Source organism: Coregonus lavaretus (genome assembly GCF_964263955.1).
Source record: "Coregonus lavaretus genome assembly, chromosome: 9".
In the NCBI taxonomy this organism is placed as follows: Eukaryota; Metazoa; Chordata; class Actinopteri; order Salmoniformes; family Salmonidae; genus Coregonus; species Coregonus lavaretus.
Window position 1 is genome coordinate 48,988,050 of NC_139996.1, and position 24,725 is coordinate 49,012,774.

At 42.2% G+C, this 24,725-nt stretch overlaps 1 protein-coding gene across 1 annotated transcript in view; it reads right to left on the reverse strand.

Annotated features, from left to right (window-relative positions):
* Positions 1–21,560, reverse strand: part of map1ab (microtubule-associated protein 1Ab) — a gene marked incomplete at both ends in the record, with an annotated part of 86,013 nt that extends 64,453 nt beyond the window's left edge. The window contains 2 exons of the mRNA XM_084169323.1: positions 7,866–7,967; positions 21,308–21,560. Of these exons, the coding sequence (XP_084025449.1) occupies positions 7,866–7,967; positions 21,308–21,560 (355 nt within the window). The remainder of the gene's footprint in view (positions 1–7,865; positions 7,968–21,307) is intronic.
* Between the last annotated feature and the right edge of the window lie 3,165 nt (positions 21,561–24,725).

The window sequence follows — 24,725 nt, forward strand, 5'->3', positions numbered from 1 at the left end:
CCTGGGCTCTCTGGAGGACAAGAGTGCTGCACGTCCACTTCCATGAGGAATATAAGGATTTGGAGATACTTACCTTTGGGAAATACTCACCTTTGGATATATTCGCCTGTGGAACTACGGGAGAGACATTGGGAAGGACTTTTTGCTGGGTTGGCCACTAGCTGCAACGTGGACTACAGTAAGGCTGGGGAAAAGTTATCTGAGCGAGTGAGAATTATGATTTTGGATGTGGAAGAGACATCCCTGAACTGTTAACCCTTAAAGAGCCACAAGAGAACAGAATTTTGTTATATTTTCGTTAATTTCCCAAGACCTATAATAAAATCCTTGTTTTGTTTGAACCTTGTCTCCTTGCACTACTTGAGCAACCCCGCTGAAAGCTGTGTAGCCTCTCGTGACGTCACAATATATATATACACATATCCTTTTAAAAAATATATTTCCCTTTATTACTTTCCAACCCCACCACCCCTTCCCTAATTGGAGTAAACTAGTGAACAACAATGCTTAGGCCTCTACTTCCAGCTTATACATACCATATACATTTTATGGACACAGTCAATTTTACAATAATTCTATTTTGTTTGTTTTTACTCCTGAACTTCCTCTACCCTCAACCTCGCCGATCATTTTCATGATGTCCATCCGGTTTGCTTCTATATTCCATATCTTTCTAACTGTGCTCTTTCACAAAAGCTCTCAACCTTAAACCTATATACTTATTATGGACACAGTATGCTTTACATTAGTTATCTTGTTGTTATTAGTTGTTGTTAGTTGTTATTAGTCCCATCCTTCAACTCCATTCAACACCACCCATCTATCTCTTAACATTGGATTTCTATTTGCCATATATTTTTCAACTGTACTGTGATGTTTTACAAAAGTTCTGAACCCTTCTATTCTCATTTGTTTCTACAGATTGTAAATTGAAAATAAACATTTTTGCTAAAAGTATTATTATATTATTGACCGATTGACTATGACTTTTCAGATCGCCCAGTAGTGCTATCTGCAGGGTTAGCTCCAGGTAAATATTGCAATCCTTTAACCATTCCTGGACCTGTGTCCAAAAACAAGCTACAAATGGACAGTACCAACATATCAGTTCATAAACACTATGCCATGGAATCGGTACGTCAAAAATCTCTTCCCAACTATTTTGCAATCTATATGGGACGACTGTCAATCATTTGGTCCTTAAATGAAACTGGTATACTTTTTTATTTATCACAATTTTCTTTAACCAATTATGTTCTTTAATGTAGGGGCGACAGACAAATTCCTTACTTTTTCCCCCTTCCACTTTCCTCTTCCATTTTTGCGGTAATGCTGCAATTATTTGGTTGTAATTTTGGGTAGAGCAGACATTTCCATATGTTTTTATTAGCTGCATGTGCGACAACTCCACCAGTCCTACCTATGATATCATTTACGAAGATTATACCTTTTTTAAACATTTTTTCAAAAAATAATTGTTTTTTATCAATTAGTATGTTTGATTTTAACAACAGTATTTGTTGCATTATTTGTTCTGTCGTTTCTGGAGGATTAAATAGAAATTGCAACCAACTTTCTATGGCTTGTTTTAGAAATAGTGATATTTGGGAGATGATTTCCTATTCAAATAACTAAAAGTGAGAGGTTGTAATCTGAATAAAGGGAAAAAGGCCATTCTTGAACATTGGGTGAGACAATCTTACTAATTTGCTAGAGAACCAGTTCGGATTTAAGTATAACTTTTGTATGACTGAAGCTTTTAGTGATAGGTCTAATGCTTTAATATTTAATAATTTCTGTCCTCCGAATTCATATTCATTATATAAATAGGCCTGTTTAATTTTGTCTGGCTTGCCGTTCCAAATAAAATGGAAAAGAAAATTCATATAATTTAAAAAAGTGTTTGGTAGGCGTAGGCAAGACCATAAGAAAATAGGTAAACTGGGATAATACTAAATAGATAATCAGGGTGATTTTTCCACAAATTGACAGGTATTTACCTTTCCATGGTAGCAAGATCTTATCTATTTTTGCTAACTTTCTATTAAAATGTATTGGGTGTGAGATCATTTATTTAATTTGGGATATGTATTCCGAGTATATCCACATCACCATCAGACCATTTTATTGGTAAACTACCGTATCTGGTAATGTAAGAATTATATTTTTTTGTGATCCAATACGTAATATAGTACATTTATCATAATTTGGTTGTAATCCAGAGGGGTTAGAAAATGTATCTAGATCCTCTATGAGGCTGTGGAGGGATTAAAGTTGTGGATTTAAAAGAAAACATGAATCATCAGCGTACAATGACACCTTTGTTTTTAAGCCCTGGATTTCTAATCCCTTGATATTATTGTTGGATCTGATTTTAATAGCTAACATTTTGATGGCCATAATAAATAGATATGCCGATAGTGGACAACCTTGTTTCACTCCTCTTGACAGTTTAAAACTTTCAGAGAAATAGCCATTATTTACTATTTTACACCTAGGATTACTATACATGATTTTAACCCACTTTATAAGAGATTCTCCAAAATTGAAATGCTCCAGGTATTTATATATAAACCCCCAGTCGTACTTTATCAAATGCCTTTTCAAAGTCAGCTATGAATACCAGGCCTGGTTTCCCAGATTTTCCATAGTGTTCTATTGTTTCCAGTACTTGCCTTATATTATCTCCAATGTATCGTCCATGTAATCCCACCGCTCTCTTTCTTTCCTCCCATATCCCCATTTCACATAAATAATAAACAGCCTCACTTCAAAGTACCCCATAGGCCTTTTGGGCATTGAAGCCCACATCCGCCCTCATTTCCCATAGCCCACTGCACCCTAGCCCCAATTAGCACTGAATGATCTCTGTGTCATGGGAAGAAGTAACAGGCTGCTTCCCAAATGGCACCATGTTCCCTTTATAGTGCACTGGTCAAAAGTTATGCACTTTATAGGGAATATGGTGCTATTTGGGATGCAGACTGTCTGTCTGTAACATTACTGACTGAGAATAAACTGATGGGAAAAACAACAGTTGAAGGATAGAATAGTTGTTTGTTTGATAGTTTTGGAGGACATTGAGCCATTTCTGTGGATGGGAACCCGGTGAGCACCATCGATACTCCCCATGTGGGGCTCAGCCTACACACCTTTATGTATCGGTGTAACTTAACTAAGCCTAGAAGGACTTAATCAGAGTAAATTGCTGACGGCAATCCATGCCTCATGCATTGGTTCTATGCTGGGTGTTAGAGGGGGGTGTTAGAGCCCACCAGAAAGGATACTGCGCATCATTGCAGTCAAATAATTTTTAGGTCCGTGAGTGGGAGGGAGAAAGTGTGTGTGTGTGTGTGTGTGTGTGTGTGTATGTGTGTGAGTGCATGCATGCATGTATGTGTGTGTGTGTATGATACACACTCTTGATACTGTGTGTGAATATGTTCATTGTTTGTGAGTGTCAAGGACATATGACAAAATAAATAAACAGATGGAGCAAAATTGAGAAAATGCAGAAAGGCACAAAATACGCTGCAGACATCCGTTACAACTGAGGAGGCGAATCATGGGTGTTCACTGCTGCACTTCTACCATCCAACACTTCAGGGCGCAAACTCAAAATCCAAGCTCATTAAAGTAACGTCCTTATAGAAGAAGTCAGTCAGGAAGACTGCACTAAAGGACCAGACAGGGGGAAAGGTTAAATCCTTGGGACTTCCCTACACTAAACCCTAACCTTAACCCCTAACCTTACCCTAACCTTAACCAGAACTCTTACCTAACCCTAACCTTAACCGTTTTAAACTTCAATGGGGTGACGTCAGAGTTGGGACGTCCCAAGGATCCCGTTTAAAAAGGTTAAGGTTAGGGTTAGGTAAGGGTTATGGGGCACTACTTTTGACCAGGGCCCTTTAGGGAATAGGGTGCCATTTGGGACGTGCACAGGTGATCCTTTATGGAACAAATGTAACATTTTGATAAAATAAAGAAAACACAGGCTTCAAAGACACACATGAATGAAACACAGTTTCAATAGGCTTAAGGCTTCAAGGCCACATGGCTGACAACAGGAGTCACATACACAGAGTTTACAAAACATTAGGAACACCTTCCTAATATTGATTTACACCCCCTTTTGCACACAGAACCGCCTCAATTCCTCAGGGCATAGACTCTACAAGGTGTCGAAAGCGTTCCACAGGGATGCTGGCCAATGTTTCCCACAGTTGTGTCAAGTTGGCTGGATGTCCTTTGGGTGGTGGACCATTCTTGATACACATGGGAAACTGTTGAGCGTGAAAAATCCAGCAGCGTTGCAGTTCTTGACACACTCAAACCGGTGCGCCTGACACCTACTACCATACCCCGTTCAAAGGCACTTAAATCTTTTGTCTTGCCCATTCACCCTCTGAATGGCACACATACACAATCCATGTCTCAATTGTCTAAAGGCTTAAAGATCCTTCTTTAACCTGTCTCCTCCCCTTCATCAACACTTATTGAAGTGGATTTAACAAGTGACATCAATAAGGGATCATAGCTTTCACCTGGATTCACCTGGTCTGTCTATGTCATGGAATGTTTTGTACACTCAGTGTATGTCATGGAAGAGCAGGTGTTCCTAATGTTTTGTACAGGTGTTCCACAGCATAAATTACAACACAGTTTCCATAGGTTTCCCTCAGTCTTAGGCTGTGTCATGCTAGAAGATGCTAAAACTGGCCTTCACTTTGTGCATGTGGACATTGGGGGGCAGTTTCCCGGACACAGATTAAGCTTCCTGGACCAAAAACAGATTTCTATGGAGATTCTCCATTGAGCTTGCTCCAGGACCCAGTCATGTTTTTCCATCGACTTTGAGCAACATGATCCCATTGTCTATTTCTGCAATGCAGGCATTGAATTCCCCTCCTCATTCAGTGCCATTTGATCTATATTGTAGCCTATCTCATGCTGAATAGAGGAGTGCAATTGATATCCCCAGCCCTCCTCTTTACCTACTCCCCATCCCAGCCATCCCTGGCTATCCTAAGAAGCCCCAGCCCCACTCAACCTGAGCTGCCTCAGAGAACCAGCAGTCCCTTTGTCTCCACCACAATGTCCAGACTCGGCACAATCTGATCCCACTCTCAAGTGCCCTTGGCTGGGAACGGTGGCCTCGCTCACCCCCCTATCTGCATGGAGGACCAGCATGCAGACGTGATATAATGCAGAGGTGGTCTAAAATTAAAACCACAAGCTAGGCTATAAACACACCGTTTTTTCAACCCTTTATTGTGCTAGTGTTTCAACCCCTAGCGTTGACAGAATAAACCCATAATATTGACGTGAGCAACTTTTTCCAACAACTGCACAAAGCCATTGGCTCTGTTGTGTGTTCTGACTATTCTGCATTTATTCAGTTTCTGCAAAGAGCATGAATCGAGTCAGAGTTAAGTGGAAAACTTAGCTGTTGTTTGAATGTCCATTAACTCATCATCATTGTTGTGTCAAGTCCAGTTTGCCGCTTCCATTGAAGTAAATTACTGCTAAATGGCTTGTAAACCTTTCATTGTTCCCTTGGGCTTAAACCAAGTATTTGTTCGTTCCCATTCAATCACAGTAAATATCCACATTCTAATGAGATTCTTAAGAGCAATGGTCCTCGGATACTAGATCACTAAGAATAGATGGACTTTAGATCAAAGCTGCCCATACAAGCAGTGCACAAGGTCACTGATAGAGGAGAAAGCTTATGCAGCACAATGTCTGTGTGTATTCGGCAACCATCCCAACGCTTTCTACACCTTGAAGTGACCTGGAAACACAGAATGGATGAAACCAAATGAAAGTTACACCACTAAAAATAAGCATTCTTATAAGATAGGACATTCTCTGGATGTTTATCCTGTTGAACAATGCTGTGTCTTTTCTGCTTGCTCTGATATGGCTCAGCACTTACTGTCAGTAATCTATCCTATAGTTTGTTTGTGTGTGTGCGTGCTCTCAAGCAACCTGCAAGGCCCAAACCTGGCAGGGGATTTACCCTCCTCCCCCATATCTCTCTCTCTCTCTTTATCTCTCTCTCTTTCTCTGAGCTAAAACCCCTGCCCCTGACACAGCTCCTCGATAATCACCATGGTGATTATAGATACAGCAATGAAGCAATGCGGAGGCTATGGGACGGCAGTCAAGCCCCTGGATACCATGCAGAACTGTCAATCACCATCACAGGACTAAGAAATGTTGGTGTGTTTATGACATGTCTACCGTAGCAAAGTGGGGCTCATCTTCAACGCAATGAATTCAAATTGCAGTCTCAAACCCTGGCCATCTTAGTATTGTGTTTAACAGCTCATTTGATGTGACAAAGATTAATGAGTAAGTAAAGATTATTATCATGACTTCATTATTCCTAGGCAACAGGTACAGTGATGAAATCTAATGTCCAAGGTGAATGAGGTAATAGACCTGGGCCCTGTTCCAATATTAAAGAAGTGCATCCTTCCCTCCACCCTCATTTGATTTAATCACAGACCTGACAAGGCTGGATTGGTGAAAGCAATAGGGAGATACTATAAACTTCTCGTATCTCTTTGTTCTCGTATCGTAAATCATTTATAGATCAGTGATGTACTGAAGGAAGTGAGGTAGGAAGGATGTTTTTCAAAAGCATTTTAACAGGGCCCAAGTCTCCAAAGAGTACCTCACCAGTCACCTCGCCTTGCACCAGAGTACTATTACTGTACCAAAGAATTCAGGCACTTGCACAGATAGGGTTTCCAGTCTTCAAAATGTCATTTTCGGTGGTAGTATAATGTCCCCCCCCCCCAATTTTTTGTTGCTGTTGTTGTTGTTGTTGTTCTGAACACATTGCCTGCAAGTCGTCGCTAAATTCTCATCTAAGCTTCAAAACCAAAAAGTTGCGCGTCTTGATTGTTGACCAATGACCAGTCGTCAGCACTGGCGTGCAAAGGCGGGCATATCCAGATTAGTGACCAGATTTCCTCCAGTTTTGCCTGGCAAAACAGAGTAGGCCTACGTTTTGAAACTGCATCACCTTTTGGGCTGTAATAACAGGCTACATGTGCATGTGCGAGGGGTCGCAAGTTTTGTACCACTCCTTTTTGGGGGTTGCGGGTCAAAAGGTTTGCAAACCACTGGGATACATGATAGCGGTGACAAATGGAGTTGGATATAGTAATGGTAGCCTACAGTATTCCTTACAATCTTCTATTTTGACTGGAGTTGTGTTAGTCCTTGTTAACAAGTGCAGCATTTGTCAGTTCAAAATAGTTTAGCAAAATACTTTACTCATCAGATTGTGCTGCTCTCCCTCTTCTTGTAGCCTAATAATTGGTCAACAAGTCTGTGACCATGGTTGCAGAATTTGTTTTGTTTGATAACATGCCCCCCAAAAGGTTTGTGCAAGGCCCTGATATAATTATATATTAGAACTTCATTTACATTTTAGTCATTTAGCAGACGCTCTTATACAGTGACTTACATTTTCATACTGGCCCCCCGTGGGAAACGAACCCACAAGCCTGACGTTGCAAGCGCCATGCTCTACCAACTGAGCTACAGGGGACTACAATTTAATAGGATCTCTGTGTACTCTACCTATTAATGAAGCAATAATGAAGTATCATCTTATTTATTTTTAACATGAATTCTTCTCAGTGAGTGTTAGAACATGGCCTGGTCCCAGATCGGTTTGTGCTATCTTGTCAACTCCTATGTCATTGTCATTGTCATTGTTTGGTGTGACAAAGACAGGAGGTGGCAAGAAGGCACAAACAGATCTGGGACCAGGGTAGTTCAAACAGGGCCCATATATTACAATGCCGTGGTGTGTGATGTCACAGGACTCAGGTTTGACTGACCTCTGACCTCTGCAGAGAACTGGGCGGAGTGGCGCGTCACAAATAGCTGCAGCTGCTGGTCCAGGTCACATGACTTGAGGCTGATGTCCCAGGAGCGAATTCCTGGTGAAACAACACAGAACAAGAGGGCAAAATATGTTACATTAAAGGATAAATTCTGTATTTTAGACCTTACTGTTATAAGTTCCTTACCCTGACAGTAGTCTATGGGCCAGAAGTAACTGTAATACATAGTTTCTTTAAACAGCCACTAACTTCAGTAGAAGGGATAGGGGCAACCGTACAATAGTGGCCCGTAGACTACATGCAGGGCTAGGAACCATATAACATTAATTTATAAAATACTAAACTTCCCATTTAATGGTTTTCTTATTAATTGCAGATCCTTATATCATTCAATAATATATGAGGGGATTGAGCAAGGGCACAGGTGTAGCAAGGCAAGGAAATATGAAAACAACTAACGTCTCTGAAATCTCTGTAACCTTATTATTTTTAATATTTCAGTGTGATTTTTTTTCTCCATTTCATGGGAAACTTTATTTCTACAAGATTTAATTTAACCCTGACTGATACTGTATCTAAGTGTAATGAAGAAAAGTTGGTCAAGACAGACATTACGTTTTCTATAGATGTATTTTTAATGAATGTACTGGACTAGAACATATGGTAATTTAGTTAAGGAACAGAGTTTACCTCAAAATAAAAATAAATCAGAATAACACTTTTTCAGAATAATTATGAGATTACAATAACATGACATTATAAGGTGTCATATGCTTATGACAAGCCTTACAATACATTATAACTGCATCATAACGCATTATATGTGGACTGAAACTAAAGTGTTACCAGAACAAGCACACTGATTAAGAGCAGTGACTTCAGTACAAGCAAAACCAATTCTCAATAATGTCAACGTCCTCGTTCCACCCCACACTGGGGAGAGCCTTTGTCAGATCGGATTCAAGCTAAGATTCTCTGAAGTTCAGAGAAACCTGCGTCAGATCTCATTCAACAGGGCATAAACCGCAGGAGAAGCCTGTCTCTGATCCTATTCACTGGTAGGGATAGGAGTCTGGGAAAGCAGATTAATATAATTTCCTTTCATCCACCCCCTCATCCTCCTCTTCGTATATCTCCCCATGTCTCAATAAGAATATGATGACTGTACTCTGTATATTAGTTAGGTTATTTTTTCACTTTTTCCAGGCTCTGTTTTGCTTCACTGAGAGAGAGAGAAATGTTCCTTCCCCCACTGCAGACGACTGCAGTCTATTCTCTGAAATGCTGTGTCACTGATGCTAATTCTGGTAAAGGGCTCACTGCTCCTCGCTCAATTAGGTATTTTGTGTTTGGACTGACAAAACCCTTCTCAAAGAGGTGACAATGACATCAGTCATTATGACAGACAATTTGACATGTTTTGACCAATGATGCATACAAACCCTGGATTGCTGATTGCCAATTGGCCAATGAAAGGCTTTGAAGCCACCGGTCGGCCATATTGGCACTCCCCAGAAGAAGGACAAAATAACATGTATTTAAATATTTGTTGTTGTTGTAGTGGGGACAGTAACATTAGTACTTTCTAAAAAATTCTACTTTAAGGAAATTATTATTATTATTTTTATGTTTAGCTCACATAATATAATTTAAAAGTATGCATTAAGGTGTCTGTAATACAAAATAAATATGGCAAAGCAAATGAAGACATTAGTAAATTTATATAGCTTCCAAAATATATTTTACAATGGTGCCAAGATGGAGGAGCGGTGGCTTTGAAACTTCGCCCCCTATAAGTCATCTAGTGTATATATAAGTCATTGGTTTTGATTTCCTGGACTGGTTGAAGATGAGATAAGATAGTGGGTATCCATCTTTCAATACCTTACTCCCCACTGGGCACAAACTGGTTAAATCAACGTTGTTTCAACGTAATTTGTCAATGTATTGTGACGTGGAAATTACATTGGATTTGAAAAAAGTTATCAACTGTTGTTTTGAGGATGACATTTTAACCACAGGATTATGTCTTCATGGTAACCAATTTTCAACATAGACAACTCTTATTTAAAATATGTTGAATTTGTACCTTTGAAACAACGTCAGATCTTCAACGTAATATCCACTAGAAGAAAAAAAACAATAAGCTGGGAAACACCTCCTACTGGAGAGTTGATCTATCTACAGCTATCCCTTTGGCACGGCCGGCACATTAGGCAGGATTAGGTGGCCGCCTCTGGTGGCAGATTTACGAGGGCGGCATTTTCTGAGCTAAACTGGCCAAGATGCGCCTCCAAAAACAACACATAAAACCTCACATAATTCTGCCCCAAAACAATGACAATTTATTTCAACCAGTGGCATAATGGCTTTTTAGGTGAGTGCTGATGCCGCCCTGTGATAAGCAGTGCCCACTTTGTCAAAGGCAGGGGCGCAAAATATTTTGCTTGTCCATTCCCAGCGTGCCTCTCCAGTGTGTTGTTGGAGAGAAGCATCACTGCCGTGCTCCACCAACGTTCCATCAAAAAAAAAAATCTAACATAAATCATGTAGCAGATATAGGATATAGTGGAAAAAGAATGTGGCCTTTTCTGTAGCCTACAGGACACGTTTTACATCTTGCAGGTTTCTCCGATCAAATAGCCTCACCTAAGACACTTTTTACATCATGCAGGTTTCTCCGATCAAATAGCCTCACCTAAGACACGTTTTACATCATGCAGGTTTCTCCGATCAAATAGCCTAACCTAAGACACTTTTTACATCATGCAGGTTTCTCCGATCAAATAGCCTCACCTAAGACACTTTTTACATCATGCAGGTTTCTCCGATCAAATAGCCTAACCTAAGACACTTTTTACATCATGCAGGTTTCTCCGATCAAATAGCCTCACCTAAGACACTTTTTACATCATGCAGGTTTCTCCGATCAAATAGCCTAATCTAAATGGGGCCAAATCAAATAAAAAATGCGCTTATATGTTAACAAACAACATATCCTAAAAACAGGACAGGTGAAAGTAAAATGTACAATATGGAATGGACAATCAATCACAACTGTTGTCCAGGAGTTTCACCCCATTGTCATGATCAGTGATTTAAAGTTTGTATCTGTCAATTTTTTACCAGCTGATCATAGCGAAAAAGAAAATACTTCTGCATTTCCCACTGTGTAAACACATTGCAAATAGGCTGACAATACTTGTTGGGTAGCTGATATTCAGAGCTTAAATAGCCAAATTGATTAGTCATAGGAATCAAGACTAATAAAGCCAATGCAACGGCCTGTTTTAAAATGGTGGGCCTACCACATGGATGGGCCTTCATAAAATTCCATTGCAGGCCGACATGGCAGGCTACACCCCAGTAAGCACGAGCTGACGTCTTTTTGACGTCTTTTTTTTGTGTTTTACAAACGGCAGGCTTACCACATAGATTGGCATTCATAAAATAAAATGTCAAGCAACACTGTAGGCTACACCTCAGTAAGAAAGGACCGACGCCGATATCCACATCCACGGACATTGTTTTTTGGTCCGGTCTGGAAAAGCCTTGATCACGTATTTTCAACTTTAATTCAGAACCAAAAATCAATCTGATTTTTCAACATCTGGAAAATACTTATTTTTCAATGTCTGGAAAATATGCCTTTTCAACGTCCTGGAAAATATATATTTTAAACGTATGGAAAATACGTCTTTTCACCTTTCATTCAGAACTACAGTGAGGGAAAAAAGTATTTGATCCCCTGCTGATTTTGTACGTTTGCCCACTGACAAAGAAATGATCAGTCTATAATTTTAATGGTAGGTTTATTTGAACAATGAGAGACAGAATAACCACAAAAAATCCAGAAAAACGCATGTCAAAAATGTTATAAATTGATTTGCATTTTAATGAGGGAAATAAGTATTTGACCCCCTCTCAATCAGAAAGATTTCTGGCTCCCAGGTGTCTTTTATACAGGTAACGAGCTGAGATTAGGAGCACACTCTTAAAGGGAGTGCTCCAAATCTCAGCTTGTTACCTGTATAAAAGACACCTGTCCACAGAAGCAATCAATCAATCAGATTCCAAACTCTCCACCATGGCCAAGACCAAAGAGCTCTCCAAGGATGTCAGGGACAAGATTGTAGACCTACACAAGGCTGGAATGGGCTACAAGACCATCGCCAAGCAGCTTGGTGAGAAGGTGACAACAGTTGGTGCGATTATTTGCAAATGGAAGAAACACAAAAGAACTGTCAATCTCCCTCGGCCTGGGGCTCCATGCAATATCTCACCTCTTGGAGTTGCAATGATCATGAGAACGGTGAGGAATCAGCCCAGAACTACACGGGAGGATCTTGTCAATGATCTCAAGGCAGCTGGGACCATAGTCACCAAGAAAACAATTGGTAACACACTACGTCGTGAAGGACTGAAATCCTGCAGCGCCCGCAAGGTCCCCCTAGTCAAGAAAACACATATACATGCCCATCTGAAGTTTGCCAATGAACATCTGAATGATTCAGAGGAGAACTGGGTGAAAGTGTTGTGGTCAGATGAGACCAAAATCGAGCTCTTTGGCATCAACTCAACTCGCCGTGTTTGTAGGAGGAGGAATGCTGCCTATGACCCCAAGAACACCATCCCCACCGTCAAACATGGAGGTGGAAACATTATGCTTTGGGGGTGTTTTTCTGCTAAGGGGACAGGACAACTTCACCGCATCAAAGGGACGATGGACGGGGCCATGTACTGTCAAATCTTGGGTGAGAACCTCCTTCCCTCAGCCAGGGCATTGAAAATTGGTCGTGGATGGGTATTCCAGCATGACATTGACCCAAAACACACGGCCAAGGCAACAAAGGAGTGGCTCAAGAAGAAGCACATTAAGGTCCTGGAGTGGCCTAGCCAGTCCCCAGACCTTAATCCCATAGAAAATCTGTGGAGGGAGCTGAAGGTTCGAGTTGCCAAATGTCAGTCTCGAAACCTTTAATGACTTGGAGAAGATCTGCACTATTAGAATAAGCACAGTGATAAGACATTAAGTTGTTATATAAATGAACAAAATATCTGACATTATATTCCCATTTGATCTTTGGTGTGCCTTTAAATGGTTGAATGCACACAGTGATAACACATTTAGGTGACAACTAAACCAAAAATCTGACATTGATTTTCCATTGGAATTTGGTAGTTCTTTTAAATGTTTGAAAGCATAGTGACAACACATTGGGAATTCAACTGTCACGATCGCCAATGAAGTATGACCAAAGCGCAGCGTTGGGAGTGAACATGATGATTTTAATTTTGAAACACACGACAAAACACGATCCGTGACGTCCTCAGTTACACCGACTGAATAAAGAACAAAAACCCACAACCACAAGGTGAACACAGACATTTAAATATGGCTCCCAATCAGAGATAACGAGCCGACAGCTGACACTCGTTACCTCCGATTGGGAGTCACTGACCAAACATAGAACGCGAACACCTAGACACTACCCACAGTACACAACACACGGAAATCTACACACCCTGACTAAACACAAAAAGTCCTAGAACCAGAGTGTGACAGTACCCCCCCCCCAAAGGCGCGGACTGCGACCGCGCCTAACTACAAGCAAACAGGGGAGGGCTGGGTGGGCATTCCTCCTCGGCGGCGGCTCCGGCTCCGGGCTTCCTCCCCACTTCCTCTCCAACCCCCCAAAGTACCCCTGGTCCTGCCTAGCCCCGCTGGCCGGAACCGGACTGACGACACGCGCCCCTGGCTTGGTGCGTGGATCCTGGCTGGACGGCTCTGGCGGATCCCGGCTGGACGGCTCTGGCGGATCCCGGCTGGACGGCTCTGGCGGATCCCGGCTGGACGGCTCTGGCGGATCCCGGCTGGACGGCTCTGGCGGATCCCGGCTGGACGGCTCTGGCGGATCCCGGCTGGAAGGCTCTGGCGGATCCCGGCTGGACGGCTCTGGCGGATCCCGGCTGGACGGCTCTGGCGGATCCCGGCTGGACGGCTCTGGCGGATCCCGGCTGGACGGCTCTGGCGGATCCTGGCTGGACAGCTCTGGCGGATCCTGGCTGGACGGCTCATGGCTGGCTGACGGATCTGGCTGCTCATGGCTGGCTGACGGATCTGGCTGCTCATGGCTGGCGGAAGGATCTGGCTGCTCATGGCTGGCGGAAGGCTCTGGCTGATCCTGTCTGGCGGAAGGCTCTGGCTGATCCTGTCTGGCGGACGGCTCTGGCTGGACAGGGCTGACGACGCACCCCGTAGGCTCGGGGCGTTGAGCAGGGACAGGCAGAACCGCACTGGGGACACACACCCCTGGCCCTACACGGGGATCAGGAACGGGCCGGACCGGACTGGAAACACCCCCCAGTACCTCTCGCCGTGCCTCCACACTTTCCATCCCCTTCGTAACCAGTGGCCCCCTTAAACTGGCGGCCATATCTGCCAACCTCTTGCACTCCTCCGGGCCGTACACCTTCTGCCCCGACGTCGTGAGCCCCCCCCTAAAAATTTTCTGGGGGTCTCTCCTCTCGGTGGACCAGGCCTCCATAGTCCTCTCCCAACCTTCGCTCTTCTGGCTCCACCACCCGTTATCCAACTGCTGCTTGGTCTCGTTGTGGTGGGTTTTTTCTGTCACGATCGCCAATGAAGTATGACCAAAGCGCAGCGTTGGGAGTGAACATGATGATTTTAATTTTGAAACACACGACAAAACAAAACACGATCCGTGACGTCCTCAGTTACACCGACTGAATAAAGAACAAAAACCCACAACCACAAGGTGAACACAGACATTTAAATATGGCTCCCAATCAGAGATAACGAGCCGACAGCTGACACTCGTTACCTCCGATTGGGAGTCACTGACCAAACATAGAACGCGAACACCTAGACACTACCCACAGTACACAACACACGGAAATCTACACACCCTGACTAAACACAAAAAGTCCTAGAACCAGAGTGTGACATCAACAAACTTTTGGCTGTCTTTTTGAGTGGGTGATAATAGGTTGGAATCTCATTGATCAACGTATCTACCAAATATTACCCAATTCGCCACGTTGAAATGACGTAGTGTGCCCAGTGGGTGATAGAAGGAGGAGTGTGTGGGTGTTTGTGTGATCACTCAATAGTGTGTTCAGTAGTTCAGAACAGCTCTCTGACTAACTACCCACCACCGACTGAATGACACAACAAACTCTGCTCTGATTGGCTCAAACTAATCATAAAACCCCACGGAGCCAATAAGCACCATTAATACTGATTCCCCAAGTGTTACCAAATTAATAATGGAGGACTAGTTCCGCACCCTGTAAATCTGTGTGTAGGGCACATAGTGTGATACCAAAGGTGGTTTAGAAATCCTCTGAGAATTAAGGATAGAGAATGCAAAGTAGGGACTCTGTCTCTAATTTTCTCAGTTACACTGTCAAGGGTAATTTTCCATGCTCCTGCCTGCCTGCCTCCAGTTCTGGCTAAGCCAGTGTGAACCATGACCGCTAGGCTGTATGTCTTCTCCTGACACTATTTTGTGTGGAAAACGCCTGTAGTCTATTTCATCTGCTCATACAGAACGTTTTTAAAATGTTCCCTGATGGTCGTTCTTGAATTGCTGTGGCATTTATTTCCCCTACCTTTGAATAAAACTTTAAAATGACAAATAGTTACACATCATACATGGTTTTTGTTTATATCTAACTATTTATCAATAATAAAACAGAATTCAAGTCCTTTATACTGCAAAACGTTATGTTTATGCATTGTTTAAAGTAGTTAGGGTAAGCAAATTGGCTTGTCCCAGTAGTGATGTGTAGAGTTGTAGTGACATTTTGTAGTGACATGTTTTGGGGATTTAGAGATACTGTATCTATCTATTATTTGGAATGCTAGAGAGTGAACAAAAGTATTTAATATATAGATCAATAAAAACAAAGATGGCTATTGAAATACCAGTTTATTTAACTAATATACTGTTTGTCCCTCAGTTTTATGTCATTGGTGTTACTGCCTTCAAAATCACTCATTTCAAAGGACCTTGAGCATTCCCCAATGGCAAACTGTTATCAGGGAAGGGGTCTATACTAAAGAGAATTATTAGCTAATCACACCATTTTAGAATATCATACATTTGAGGATGCCATTGATCATTTGGTGTGTCTAAATCCAAAGTCTCAGTTGGTGTTACTCAATTGAAATGAAGGGAAATAACATTGTGAACAACATTATTACTCATGTCACTTTAGTAAATTATTTTTAAAGGGTTAATGACTTTAGGATTGAGGATCTGTGACCTCCATTTAAGAAAAGCCTCAATAATCTAAAATGTCTAATTGGTGTTACCATCATTGGTGTTACCATCATTGGTGTTACTACTCCTGCTTGCGGCACAATGTTATCATAATGGTAAAAATGATTTAAAGTCATTAAGCCGCCATATTAGTTTATTTAGAATGGGAAGATGTCTCGTGGGTTTCATAACCACGTCTTTATAACAATTAAATAATGATGAGATGGGAGACGGGAATCAGTTCAACCATTTATATGAATGTGCGCAGTCTGAACACATACAACCCCCATGATGCTCTGCAGAACAAACCCAATACAGAACAACTCCTCCCCTCCTACATGAACTGTCGAGAGAGTCTGCTCTTCAAGTCCAAGCATCTAGATTCCCGCCCATCTCTCGTAGGATAATGACGGTCAACCTGACTCTCAACGCCAATGTCTTTAGACTGTGGTGTTGACACAGGTGTAGGCATGTGAGTAGCCTGTGTCACAGTCTCGTCATGTTGTTGTGTGGGTGCGGTTGAGTCAGTGTCCTGAGAACGTGACTGTGAGCCCCTAGGTGATGACTGCTGGGTCAGGGTGTCACCCAGTAACAGTTCTGGACTACTCACGACTGGTGGTTCTGTCGGTGTTTCTTTACTCAACAGTAACTGATCTGTGTGCCTTTTCCAGTTGACATCCTCTGCAGTCCGTACAGTGTTGGACACAGGACCAGTCTGAGCAATGACTGCAGCAGGAACCCACTTTGGTCCTTTGAGGTAGTTCCTAGCTAAGACAGTTTCTCCCGGATTGAAAGCTCAGTCCTGAAAGCTCATGACGTTTGACTTGACTCTCTTGTTGACATCGCGTTCGGAAGTTTGAGTAGGTTGAATATTGTGCGTAGCTCTCTCTTCATGAGTAGTGAAGCAGGCGAATCTTTGGAGCTGTTCACGTATTGGTTCAGTGTCCCTTGACCCTGAGATGCTTTTATGGCATGTTTCATGGTCTGTATGAACCTCTCCGCCAGCCCGTTGGTTGATGGATGATACGGTGTGAATCTGATGTGCTGTACACCAATCACCTTTAGGAACGTGGCCATTTCTTGGGACACTAGCTGTGGTCTGTTGTTGCTAACAAGTTGGAGTGGCGATCCGAACCGACTAAACACTTCTCGGTGGTCTTCTCTGCAGTAGTAGACCTCATGATGGCACCCACTGGCCCCTTGCTATGAGCATCCACGACCACGAGAAACATTTGGTCTACTAATGGACCTGCAAAGTCGATGTGTATGCGTTGCCATGACACTTCTGGCCAATCCCACGGATGAAGAGGTGCAAGTTGAGGTACGTTGCAAACCTGACATGAGGTACATGTTTTTACTTTCTCTAATGCAGCAGCAAACATTGTCACTGATTCCCAATACCCCAATACACAACTTACACAACAGTACCCAAATACATTTAAATGAAAACAATTCTAGAAAATATTATTGCATTTTACGTCCAAATGCCACCGCAATTCAAGAACGACCCATGAACTATATTTTAATAAACAGAAGGAAGCAAAACTAAATGCCCTCATAGCAGTAACTGTCTCAACTATCCCTAAACTATCCCCGGTCCCTAAACTACAGGGGGAAGTTTTCACGCAGATCCCAAGAACAACTGTGTATAATGTTGGTAAATCAAGTCATACCAACCTCCTCCGAGCTGCTGTCTCCCATAGCGTACCACACTTACCCTTGATGGGACAGTGATACAATTGGACTACAATGGCAGCGTTCACATTTCAATGGGCCCTTACATCTAACGTCAGCATATACCTACCGACCATGGCTAACCAACAGTTGACATGCCATTGTTAGCCATTTTCGCTTGTTGTTTGTTGGCCTGCTGTGAAGCCCATGAGCAATAGGCAGTTGGCCGTAAACTTTGCAAATGGTTAGTCGCTCATGGCCACCGTGAGCTTGCTAGCTAATTGTCCTTGCTAAGAAGAGTACAACCAAAGACGTCACTTTCAGACTACAAGAGAACGGAGAGGTCAAGATTTACAAGTCTTTTACAGGATAAAGCCCAGTGGAACTAGCAGGGAGTGTGTTCAGTTACCCTTCGATGTTAGCCTGGGTTGCCTGACTCATTCTGCATTCAACAATGACACATTGATTTCTGTTGCCTTTCCAAAACCACAAGAAGTTGGCATGAATGCAAACAGACTGGCATCCAGGGTATTTTGATATCACTCTGTATGAAAAACAATATGATGATGATGACGAACTCTCATATCCTGAGAAAAAGTATAACGATGTGCATGGTCCTTGGTAATGATGGCAATGAGGCCGTTGCCATGGTGCCAGCCAGGCACTTAATAGGGTGATTCATCATATGCCGATTCTGGCGGAGGAGAGCTGGCAGCCATGCTCCAATTGCTGTTGACCAGCAAACTCCTGTGAAAACACCTAGCATCTTTCACACCATGAGTCTGTGCCAAATGGCACCCTATTCCCTATAGAGTGCACTACTTTTGACAAAGAGCCCTATGGGCCCTGGTCAAAAGTAGTGCAATATAAAGGCAGGGGAATAGGGTGCCATTTGGGACAGCCCATGTGTCAAGAAACACTGGTTAACACCCTCCATTTGAAACCAACTTTATTTCATCCAACTGGCAACCCTTTAGCTTTTTAGCTCATATTGAAGATTTTCACATAGGTGCAACAATTGGCTTAGCCCTGGGCTTCCTTGATACAGAGAGGACATGACAGCCATGGTTTTCAACAAGACAACAACATTACTGTATTTAACTGAACATCATTCTGAATGTTTCAGTGCTATGAATGACTCATTATTCATGAGGACAGCACCCCAGGAGCTTGGCAGGGTGCATTTTTAACAAGCAAAACCAGTTCTTCTAAGCATTTTCCCACCTCATGGTCAATTTGTTGTTGTTGTTTGTGTATCACACCATTGCTGAGAATATGTGCAACTTTTTTTCTTCCTGTAGCAGGCCCTCTAATGGCAGGCTACGTGTGAGTTATTAGGATCACATCTACATTTAGTTTTTTAAGCAAATGGGCTATTGAAAAAACCTGAAGGCTACAGTGACGGAAAAAAGTATTTGATCCCCTGCTGATTTTGTACGTTTTCCCACTGACAAAGAAATGATCAGTCTATAATTTTAATGGTAGGTTTATTTGAACAGTGAGAGACATAATAACAACAACAAAATCCAGAAAAACGCATGTCAAAAATGTTATAAATTAATTTGCATTTTAATAAGGGAAATAAGCATTTGACCCCCTCTCAATCAGAAAGATTTCTGGCTCCCAGGTGTCTTTTATAAAAGTAATGAGCTGAGGTTAGGAGCACACTCTTAAAGGGAGTGCTCCTAATCTCAGCTTGTTACCTGTATAAAAGACACCTGTCCACAGAAGCAATTAATCAATCAGATTCCAAACTCTCCACCATGGCCAAGACCAAAGAGCTCTCCAAGGATGGCAGGGACAAGATTGTAGACCTACACAAGGCTGGAATGGGCTACAAGACCATCGCCAAGCAGCTTGGTGAGAAGGTGACAACAGTTGGTGCGATTATTCGCAAATGGAAGAAACACAAAAGTCTGTCAATCTCCCTCGGCCTGGGGCTCCATGCAAGATCTCACATCGTGGAGTTGCAATGATCATGAGAACGGTGAGGAATCAGCCCAGAACTACACGGGAAGATCTTGTCAATGATCTCAAGGCAGCTGGGACCATAGTCACCAAGAAAACAATTGGTAACACACTATGCCGTGAAGGACTGAAATCCTGCAGCGCCCGCAAGGTCCCCCTGCTCAAGAAAGCACATATACAGGCCCGTCTGAAGTTTGCCAATGAATATCTGAATGATTCAGAGGAGAACTGGGTGAAAGTGTTGTGGTCAGATGAGACCAAAATCGAGCTCTTTGGCATCAACTCAACTCGCCGTGTTTGGAGGAGGAGGAATGCTGCCTATGACCCCAAGAACACCATCCCCACCGTCAAACATGGAGGTGGAAACATTATGCTTTGGGGGTGTTTTTCTGCTAAGGGGACAAGACAACTTCACTGCATCAAAGGGAGGATGGACGGGGTCATGTACCGTTAAATCTTGGGTGAGAACCTCCTTCCCTCAGCCAGGGCATTGAAAATGGGTTGTGGATGGGTATTCCAGAATGACAATGACCCAAAACACACGGCCAAGGCAACAAAGGAGTGGCTCAAGAAGAAGCACATTAAGGTCCTGGAGTGGCCTAGCCAGTCTCCAGACCTTAATCCCATAGAAAATCTGTGGAGGGAGCTGAAGGTTCGAGTTGCCAAATGTCAGCCTCGAAACCTTAATGACTTGGAGAAGATCTGCAAAGAGGAGTGGGACAAAATCCCTCCTGAGATGTGTGCAAACCTGGTGGCCAACTACAAGAAACGTCTGACCTCTGTGATTGCCAACAAGGGTTTTGCCACCAAGTACTAAGTCATGTTTTGCAGAGGGGTCAAATACTTATTTCCCTCATTAAAATGCAAATCGATTTATAACATTTTTGACATGTGTTTTTCTGGATTTTTTTGTTGTTATTCTGTCTCTCACTGTTAAAATATATAGACTGATCATGTCTTTGTCAGTGGGCACAACGTACAAAATCAGCAGGGGATCAAATACTTTTTTCCCTCACTGTTCATCTTATATTGTAGGCTATATAAAACAAGCATTATAATTGCATATGTTTGTATCCCTATATGAAAAACTAATAAATATATACTCCATTTTCTTTCTATTTTTTTTTTTTACCAAAGAATTAGATAATCCCTCATAATTATTAAACGAATGTTAAACGTTCAAGAAAAAACAGGTGCACTTCAAGCAAACCAGAAGTCTATATTGCACAAATGGTTCAAATAAAAAGTGGCTTAAGGGCATTTCGTTGAACTGCTTATTCAATATTCCCGATGCGTCATTTCTTTAAAAGGAAACAGGCATTGCATTCTCTATATCTTTCAATTGCATCTTATACGTTTCAATCTTTTCTATGCTATTATATATATAATAGCATAGAAAATATATAAGATGCAATATATATATATATATATACATGAGACGTTATGCATGCTGGTATTACAGAATTAGTGTGTAAAAAGTGAGACTCGGCGATGTTGGCTACTCACCCCGCTCAACGTGGTCTCTAGCGCGTTGCAGCTGTTGGTCTGTCGCTATCTCTCCGATCACTATAAGCATGTAGTAGTTCCCTTGGCTGAATGGGGGTCCTCGGCGCCGATGCTCTCCAAGGTCCTGAATTCGCTTCTCGAACCCTAGTTCCGCGCTGCTCTCGTCCTCCTGCACTGCCGGGAGCTCACCTCGAGCAGGGATCTCCATGGCAACAATCCCGAGAGTGGACGCCGGGGACGTGTCTATCTCCATGACAACTTCCAGGAGCACGGCGTGTGCAGAGGCAAAGGTAGGGGGGGGGTATCATAACGTTCACTTTTGGAGCTGTTTACTTCCATTTGATTGGTCTAAACGCCCATGCAGCAGGGTGGTCACATATTGAGTAATTGGGCACTTCCAAGGGGAGTACCTTGATTTTAGAACCCCATCCCAAATTATGATTAAGTTTAAATCTCAAAGGTACCAATGGGCTGACATCTGCTGCATCTCAACGTTTATTTTCAGTAGCCTATGTAGCCCACTCTGAGAACAAAACACATGCATACACACACAAACACACACAAACACGCCAACACACAAACACATCAAATAGCATTTTAGCAGTTTGTCAAAGTGTGTTTGTCTCTGCTCAAAATGGCAGATTAAAGTGTCAGTACAGTGCCAGTGTAATTCCAAAGCCACGGCAAACTGCTGAAATTTGCACATTTCTCAGACATTTTGGCGATGCCAGCTCATGCCAGGCTCAGACTGGCATTAAACACAGATAGCATGCTGCAATGCTTCCTCAGAGATCCACCCATTGTATTTTTGCTGGATCTGTCAGACAAGGTAGGATTAATTACAAACATTGGAAAAAATGCTGAGAAAGCCTCTAAGCCTTTTTTTGAAGTATGTTGTCAACATCAAAGTTACAAAATTGAGGGATGTTAAAATAAATGAAAAGCCTTAGTCATTGTGATATGACTCCACAACACTAATGAAATGTGTCAGATTAAATGTCGATTTATTTGCCCGCTTTTTATTAAGATGGATCAAATGTGGTAAATACAATTTTGAATATTTAATGAAGTTCTTTTTTTAGGCTCTAATTGACTTTGCACCCCATTTCCCATTCATGATTCGTTCAATGTACTACATTTACATTTTAGTCATTTAGCAGACGCTCTTATCCAGAGCAACTTACAGTTAGTGAATGCATACATGTATTTTTTTTAATACTGGCCCCACGTGGGAAACAAACCCACATCCCTGCCGGCCAAACCCTCCCCTACCTTGGACCAATTGCGCGCCGCCCATGGGTCCCTCAGTCAGCTGCGACAGAGCCTGGACTCGAACCAGGATCTCTAGTGGCACAGCTAGGACTGCGATGCAGTGCCTTAGACCACTGCGCCACTCGGGAGTACTAACCCAATCTTGCACAGTGGATGAGCTAGGCCTAAAATTATCAGTGGAAATGTAAAAAGTCATCAGTTGCTATTTCCCATTCAGGCCATGCAGTGAGTTCAATGTAAAGGCCAGTCTTGAAATAGTATCTTTATTCTCTGCCTAATTCAGCTTTTCTCCTTGTTAAGCTTGGCTCCGTCCCAAATGGCACCCTATTCCCTATATAGTCTACTACTTATGACCAGGGCCCATAAAGCTCTGGTCAAAAGTAGTGCACTATGTTAGGAATAGAGTGCCATTTGGGGCACAAACCTTGTCCCTGCTGTTCACACATCTAAATATATACCAGAGGGAGTTGCAGCAGAAACCATCACCACAGACTTAGATGATAACATGACCCTTTTATGAAGGTTGATGCAATTGGGTTAAAAGACTGGAGTTCCAATATTCCAATATCTTTTTTTTTGGGGGGGGGGGGGGGATTAACTGTGTGCAATTTCCTGTATGTGTGCGTGTGTGTGCGCGCGTGTGCGTGTGCGTGTGCGTGTGCGTGTGCGTGTGTGTGTGTGTGTGTGTGTGTGTGTGTGTGTGTGTGTGTGTGACAGAGAGAGACAGACAGAGACAGAGATTGAAGTTCAGCATTACAGCGTGATTGAAATTTAAAGGCAAAAGTTCACACGTTAGCAGTGACTGCATTCACGGTAAACACTGCATGTCAGCTCAATCGGAAATTACCTTTAAATTGCTATTGCGCAATCTGAAATGCTTCACTAAACAGGTTTCCAACCAACCTTTTTATTCCAGCAAAGTTGTCGGTAAACGTTCCAAATGTAGACCAAAATAAATATGCTAGACAAGCTGAAATGGTAGAGGAAACGTTTTTCTGCGCAAATATTGATATAATAACCATCGAAGTAAACTTGGAGTCATGCGAAGAGTCTGTGTGGTCCTCCCACTAAGACTCGGGAAAGCATGCAGTTTATTAGGCTATGCAATTAATTATGATGAACTTCACAGGGTAGTGAAAGTGAAAGGTGATGAGCTTGATGCTCCTTTCAACTAAATATCAAGGGTCTTATTCTGGTGACATGATGATCGATGCTTTGCTGCCGTTTGACAAATAAAAATAATATTGCTCTTTTGTCCATAATAATCTCATCATTTAGTCTATACTCACACTGTCTCTGTGAGCTGTTGGCCAAGGCGCAATTGCCAATACCAGAGTGGGCACATTCGCTATATAATGCAACATTTTTGTGACAAAACCATCAGTAGAGTTGAAAATGCATGGAAACACATTTAACTTCGATTTTCTTTTTTATCAGGCATATGGGAATTTAACCATAAACGTTATTTTTTAAGTGTACTATGTCATCACGCACATTTTTTCTGCAACAAGTCCATTTGATAGAAACACATTTTCTGGTGGGAAAATTGTTTTTATACAGATATTAGAATATTCGCCAATGAGAGAGAGAGAGAGAGAGAGAGAGAGAGAGAGAGAGAGAGAGAGAGAGAGAGAGAAGCACAATCACCAGATGGTGCCGCAAAGTAGTATGGGTTGCACCTCAGTCACATCACACCATTCCAGGCATACCTGTTAATTGAAATGCATTCTAGGTGACTACCTCCTGAAACTGGTTGAGAGAATGCCAAGAGTGTGCAAAGCTGTCATCAAAGAAAAGGGTGGCTATTTGAAGAATCTCAAAAATAAAATATATTTTGATTTGTTTAACACTTTTTTGGTTACTACATGATTCCATATGTGCTATTTCATAGTTTTGATGTCTTCACTATTATTCTACAATCTAGAAAACAGTAAAAATAAAGAAAACCTCTTGAATGAGTAGGTGTTCTAAAACCTTTGACCGTTAGTGTACACCAAGCAGTAAATGTATAGAATGGGGATGTAAATGTGTATGAGACAGTGAGTCAGCGCTTCATTCCAACAAATTCCAGAAATGCCACCATGCTGCCATCTACTGGCAAAAATGTCTCTCCTTGTTATGAAATTATACCCTGTCATTCATGTCT